The sequence below is a fragment of the Drosophila virilis genome, unplaced genomic scaffold, assembly GCF_030788295.1.
Source record: "Drosophila virilis strain 15010-1051.87 unplaced genomic scaffold, Dvir_AGI_RSII-ME tig00000702, whole genome shotgun sequence".
Classification (NCBI taxonomy): Eukaryota; Metazoa; Arthropoda; class Insecta; order Diptera; family Drosophilidae; genus Drosophila; species Drosophila virilis.
Genome location: NW_027212817.1, coordinates 4,734 through 12,011, shown reverse-complemented (window position 1 = coordinate 12,011; position 7,278 = coordinate 4,734). Strand labels below are relative to the sequence as shown.

The window sequence follows — 7,278 nt, the reverse complement described above, 5'->3', positions numbered from 1 at the left end:
TCAGAACAACAATGCGAACTTAGTTTATTTGAGATTTAACGATTCGGAAACAAACACACAGACGACAAATTATTTGGCCATCAAGCGCAGAAGTTCTACGTCAGAGGATTGTGCTCAGGCTGCAGGGGAATGCGGCATGTGGCTTGTAGTTTGTTGAAAAATTATTAATTTTCGCAAAAGTCAACAGCATACAACCACACCCCCACACGCACTGCGAAAAGCGGACATGTTTATGCACATGAGTAAACAGCAGCAACAGCTAACGAAAATTGCATAGCATACTTTTCAGCGTGCTGGCCAAAAGCAAAGACCATCGCAAAATTTATGAGTAATTGTTGGCAACGCGTCTAAAAGAAAATAAAAAAAAAATAGTTAAACACATGTATATGATTGGATTAAAAAGCAAATGCTAAGTGATTGCAGCACGAACAAGTTCTCTTTTGAAAACTATAAAATGTCGGGCTCATATGCACTTTTCACACAAGAGCTAGACTTGACAAAAAACCTTTGTTCTACACGCTTCGAAGCTGTTTTTCACACATTTTATTCAGATTTCATTTGTCAGCTGTCCATGGTGTACATGTAGCTGCTTTTATTATTATCTTTTTTTGCAATTTGTTTCCTTAAAATTGTGGCCATCAAAATTCCTCCCATTTTCCGCTCTTGTCTTGTATTCCACTACTTCAATTATATTTTAAATATATATTAAAAAATGAGTTTCAAGTCGATGAAATTAATACAAATGAGTTCTCAACGATTTTGAGTGGATTGAATTGTAATAAACAAAAGTAGCTTACAACGTTTTCCACGGTTTTATGACACCTTTTGGCGGAATTTAACGTTTTTTCAAAATCGATAAGTATCGATTATCAAGGCAGCGCTAAGATAAGTCAAATTTGAAATGCAGGTTCTCGAAGAGCATACGCAGATCAAGACTATTTTTATTTATTTTCTTCCATTACAATACGGGCATGTCCTTTTTTAATAATTAATACTAAAGAGGAAAGTTCAAAGACCAAAAATCTCATTAAAAATAATCGACAAGTAAATTGACAAAGGCACATGCGATGTGAATAAAATGTGAATCAATTAACCAATAAACTTGAAATTCTGTTGTTTTACCAAAACATGCTTACGAAGACTCTAATGTTCCAGTAGCTGTGTGTACTCATTGAGAAGTTGCTCCTCCTGTTCCAGTGGCAAATCCAAGTAGTCCTGATCAACATCAGGTATATCCTCATTGAAACGCCTGTAAGCTCTGTATGTCTCCAATTCGGTCTTGGCCTTGTTGAGCACCGATTTGACCAGAGCTACTTTGCTGGGCGTTCCAACAGACAACTGCTCCGACGAGGAGTTGGGAAGGGCGGATGTGGCGGGGGCGTTTGAGGAGGAGGTTGAGGCGGCACCAGTGGCTGCGGCTGTTGCAGCATTATCCACCGCAGACATGCGTTCAACCACGCTGTTCAATTCCTCCTCGGTGGCCAAACTCTTGAGCAGAAAGTCGATGGCGCGATCCAGATTATTGCATGTGATTTCTAGAGCGGCACGTGCCGCGGGCAACTTGAAGCCCAGTCCGCGCAGAGTGCCAAGCATTTGCTCATCAGCTGCCTGAGAATCGGGCAGACCCTGGCGTAGTTCACTGGAATGGTATTGCAGCAATTCCAGACTACGCGCCAAATCGTTCTCGGTGCGACGCAGTGCCTCGACAACAAGTTGCTGCTCATAGCCCAGGTCCATTAGGCGACACACGCTGCGCGGATGGACCCAATCGCGTCCATCGTTGTCCAACTGCATTTGCGCCAGGCGACGGCTCAGCTGCCGCTCCGAATCCGAGTTGGCACGCGCCGCTTGCAGACGCTGGCGACGCTGTTGGATAAACTGCACCGCCTGCTCCACACTGCCGTTGCTGGAGCGCAGAGCCAAGCGCGCAGCGGAAGCATCAAAGCCCATTTCCACTAGCAGCTCCAGCTGTTCGCTGTTCACTTTCAGCTCAGCTAAGGCTGTGCCTGCGGCCTCTAGACGCGCTCGTGCCTCAACCCGTTGATTCTGATGAAACAATATGACGCCCTGGAGCAGCTGCAGGCGCATGATAAGTGCACGCTCCGGACAGCTTGAGCCTTTCAGGGCATAAAGGCGACTAAAGTTTTCGCCGTAGCTGCGCTGCAGGATGCGCTCGCAGACATCGAGACGACGCTGGGCATCCGGCAGCTGGGTTATGTTCTTCAGGCACAAATAGCACCAGACAATGTCCAAATTGAGCAACGCATAGTTGTCCACATAATCCAGAAACTTTGAATCGCAATTGTTAAACTTTTCATCCGCCTCCAGGAAAAGCAACAGCGCCTCATCGTAGTGTCCCCGCCGCATGGCCGCGCGTGCCTTCTCGCCCAAACTCATGCCCATCAGCAGAGCACGATTCTCGTGCGGTGGCAGAAACATCACATTGCCATCCTGATCCTCCAGATCGACAAAACGATGATCCGAATCGACAACAACTTCCACATCTCGCTGTATCTGGCGTATGCGCTCGTACAGAGCCTCACCCCGCGCATCCGGCTGACCTACAATCACCAATAGCTGTTGATTGTTCTTTAGGCCCTGCGACTTCAGGGTCGCCTGTGGCACCACCATCCGTCCAGCCGAAATGCACTTCACATGATCCGCCTCACTTAGCTGCAATTTGTCAGCGATTTTACGCTGCAAATTAGAGCCCAGCTCGCCCAGAGCGCACTTCACCTCCAGCGTGTGGGCCGTGCCGCCCTGGTTGTCCACGCAACGTACATGGAATGTGGCCAAGCCCGTATCATCGAACTCCCGCCGTGCGGCCAGTTTACGTAGTGAATGCTCCTGCAGCTCCAGCAGCGAGTTTTTGCAGCTCACAACGGTGATGTGCAGCTCACGACTCAGCTCCTGGGCGAGCAGCTCCACAGCCGAATCGCTGCTGCCCAAATCCTCCACATAATATGGAGATTCCCACAATTTGACACCACGCTCCTGAAGGCGTATGCGCAACTGTACCAGTTTATTCTCCATGTCGGACATTTTCTTTCCGCTCGTATGTTTTACAATTTTTGTGCAGTGCACTTAACCAAGTATTGTTTTGTATACGACTTATCAAATATGACTGGCATTCTGATTCAGGAATACTACGTTGAAGGATACAAACACAGCAAGTAAAGGCTCTAGTCGGCCGTGGGCTTTAGAGACCAAAACTCAGGTGTCAAAGTCATTAAAGCAGGTATCCCAAAAGGCAGCGTCCTCGGCCCGCTGCTGTACACTCTGTACAAGACAAAACTCCCCATCCACACAAGGACAAAGCAGTGCAGCCTTCAGCCCAACGTATGCGGATGACACCGCATTCCTGGCTTTGCACGAATCCTAACAAACTGCAGGACTGCTAGCTTGAACGTCGCCATAAACTGTACCAAGTTCGCCCAGACAGTTGCCAGGGGCTACGGTCCGATGGAGGAACCATTGAGTACACCAACTTATTCAGCTAATTCTTAATTCCAAAAGCTCAACTGGCTACTAAAGCCTCAAAGCAAAGCTGCATGCTTCCACGAGGGCACTGCTCATTAAACCGAGGTTAACGCCCATGTGGACATATGCTATTCAAGAGCATATTATGCTATTCGCATAAGAGTGTACGAAGAGTGGTTGCCGGCCTGCCATAGTACTTGACAAGCGTCGCGCTTCACGCCTAACAAAGGTCGGAGATCAGTTGAACATCTTCAGCATCCGATACGCCTCCAAAGGCTACAACCCGGCGATCTGTCTACGATGCAAATTATTTCAATATCTCCTTTCCCTTCATTGTAAATAGCATATAATTTACATACATATAATTATATATATTCTCCCTTTTTTTTATTTGCTCGAAAGAGATCACAAGGCACTGATCGATTCCAGCGCAAAATCTAACATATTAGAAAGAAACAAAAATAGAGTTAAGGGTAGGACACAAAAGGGAATTCAACAAAAATGTGCATGAATTACATAACTAAAAGCAGCTAAAAAGACCTTAAAACTCGATAAATAAGGAAGAAAATGTTAAGAGCAGAGTTTCTAGAACCCCTAAACCGAAGCAAAATAATGTGATTATTTATTGGGGTAAAAAATGGGTCCATTTAAAGCAGAAGGAACAAATTCAAAGAGCAACGCTCGGCATTCAACATGTTGTAACGAATTACCAAGCAACAAATCCCTAATTTTGTTGGCCTTGTGCGGTGCCAATTATCGCCACGCAAAATTCACCCAGCGAAAAAGAAGGAAAAGCATTGGAAAATGGTCGACTTAACGAGCCCAAAGACGCGACGACAAATTAAAAGCGATAAACCACAGACAAAAGTCGCCTCACAGAATACAATCAACTGAAATAAGCAAGTCCAGGCCCAAGAGGAGAGTGGGGGAAAATGTCATTGTCAGCTTAACGCAGCCGACTTTGTTTGGCCCTTCTGTCTGTGTGTGTGTGTTTATATGTTTGCGCGTGTGTGGAACAATGTGTGTAATAAATGTTATGTGCGGTTAAGGGTTAATAACTGCAACAAAGGCGCCACAAAAAGTAAGAAGTAAAATCCGACAAGGCCAAGACATTTTATAGATACTAAGATACATGCACTCGAAGAAAAAGTTTAGCGCAAACTCTTTCGTTGTGCAAAAACTCCTTAGCTCGCAGCAGATTTCTTGTTTAAAGAACCTATTTTTAAGGATCAAAATAACTTATGTTCCAGAATGTTTAAATTCCGTATTAAATTTATAAAATATTCTTTTATTGAGCACTTTTTTTGCCTTTTCGGGATAATAATTTCTCACGACACATTTCCGCCATTCTACAAACGAGATATCTCTACGCAACGTCCCACAACGTTATATCTCCAGTTTCGTTATGATCGTTTGTTCAAAGGCGGAGTTATGTCGTTCCAAAACGTCAAAATTTGGCAGAAAAAAAAGTCATAATTCCTCAGTCAAAATAGGACGGAGATATGAGGGCGGAGTTACGCAGCTAAGCACTTGTTTAATACGTTTTCTAGGCCTTTTGACGTTGATGCTTACAATATTAAAACAAACAAGTAAGAGTTTCTAGTCGGGAGCTCCCGACTAGGGGATACCTTGAACCCTCTTCCCTCAACATCAAATGCATATATATATATTTTATTTAAGAAGCTGACTCTAGCTCTTATTATTTACCAAAATTGCCCAAAAAACAGGATATCGATATCGATTGCTTGGAAACGGAGTAAGTTATCGATTATCGGAAATTAACTCGATCTGCGCGGGAACTAGGAGCACCTACATCAAGTCTCTAGCTTTTATAGGTTCTGAGATTCTTGCGTTCATACATACGGACGGACGGACGGACGGACAGACAGCTGGACATGGCTAGATCGACTCGGCTATTGAAGCTGATCAAGAATATATATACTTTATTGGGTCGGAGATGCTTCCATCTGCCTGTTACATACATTTGGATTTTGCACAAATACAATATACCCTTATACCCATTTTTAATGGGCTCAGGGTATAAAAAGGATTTCATATTAGAATTTCAAACTGGGATTTTTCTCTGAGTGTACCCGACGACCCGTCCAACAGCTGTCGCCAAAGTGTGACTGCTAATGAAAAGTGCCGCGCCTTATTGTGTATAGCCAAAAAAAAAAAAAAAAAAAAAAATAAAAACGAGGGTCTGTTCGGAATAAGTTTACGCCTTGGGCCCAAGTTGTCCTGTTTCTTCTTCCCTGCCAGCTCCCGTTCTGCTTCATGGTGTGAATAAATGGATGAATCTCTAACACAGTTGCTATCCATGATGAAGTAGCCAGCATGTTTGATGCGGGGGCTAAGGACTTGCTTGTGTGTGTGTGTGTTGTGTGTCTGTGTGGAGGGTGTGTGGGTGTGTGTGGATAGTTTGTTGTTTGGTAAGTGCCGTGCTGTGTGTAGCTGTTTAATTGTTTGTTTGCTGCTGCTGTGCATTTCCACTTGACATTGTATATTGAAGTGAAGGCGAAGAGATCATTCAGTTTTCTACTTAATTTAATGAATATTTCAGCTTATAAAAACTGTTCTGATATACAAAAACTCCAGAAGGTTAATTTTGTAGGCAACGAGTTGATGAAGTTTCTCTCGGAGGATTTTAGGCATGAGTAACTTTCTTTATTTTAAAGGGAGACCAAGCTTGCTTGTCGGTAAAAAGAAAAGAATTCTGAAATATGACCTTACTATGCGATTCTCACGAACTCAAGAGTGAATTGCAAGTTATTATGCCTCAATTATAAGAACTTTAATAACAAGTTACGTTGGCTATATAGTGTGTGCTTTAGCTCTGATAATACTTTCAGACTCCATTGCAATTTATCTTTTATTTTGCATCTCTTTATTTCTATAATATGAGATACTGTAATAACCTTCACTTAATTGCAATATTCCCATTTCAAACACCTACTTAATCGTTCTGATCTTGACTATACCCACAGATAGGAATCTGTTATCATTATTCCTTGTATTCTGCCGCTAACCCCTGTCGTTGGCCTGTGCACTGCAAATGACACAAGTTAAATGCCGACTAAATGTTACTGACAGGCACGCTGCATCCGAGGCGACTGCTCGGGTAACGACGCCCCACCCCCCTCTGGAGGAACTCGCACTGAGTCGACTTGACTTGTCGTCACGAGTATCCTTGTTGTTAGCCTGTAAATAAAATCAGTGCCTTGTAGCGCAAAAGTTGGCAAAGTTTTCATGCACTAAATGACTTGTCGTCCCCGGCAGTTCGTATTAAACTAAAGTGAACAAGATCCTGCCCGTCGCACACATCCTTCAACGAGCGACACAAAGTTGACAACCGACAAGTCAGATTCTAGTACATTAAATTAATGAAATGATTTGCTGGTGCTATTTCCCCTCCTTCACATGCTCCCAATAAAGGTTATGCTCTGGAGATCTCGCTGGAAACTTGAAATGTGACAACGTTTTCAAGACCATAAATATGCGCAAATCATCGAAATCAACAACAACAAGTCGCATAACAATAGCCACAGACATCAGGATGATGCGACCAATTGTGGGTCATTAATCTTTCAAAACAAATGCGGTTCAATGTTTTTGACAGCGGGGTAGAAAATAGAAAGAAAAAAAAATTTAAAAAGCAGCAAAATGCAACCAAATACCCTTCAAGCAAGACACTATACAAATTTGCCAAACTTAAGGTATTTAATAAATGTAAAAGAATAAAATCATCGAACTTATAATATAAAAATCAAAATTTGTATATGTGAGTCGGTTTCCAAT

At 43.2% G+C, this 7,278-nt stretch overlaps 1 protein-coding gene across 1 annotated transcript; it reads right to left on the bottom strand.

The window, feature by feature from the left end:
- Positions 1-1,143: 1,143 nt before the first annotated feature.
- LOC6632663 (NEDD8 ultimate buster 1-like) lies at positions 1,144-3,033 on the bottom strand. Its single transcript, XM_002056433.3, has one exon. It carries the CDS (start codon positions 3,031-3,033, stop codon positions 1,144-1,146), a length of 1,890 nt encoding a protein of 629 aa, XP_002056469.2.
- Between the last annotated feature and the right edge of the window lie 4,245 nt (positions 3,034-7,278).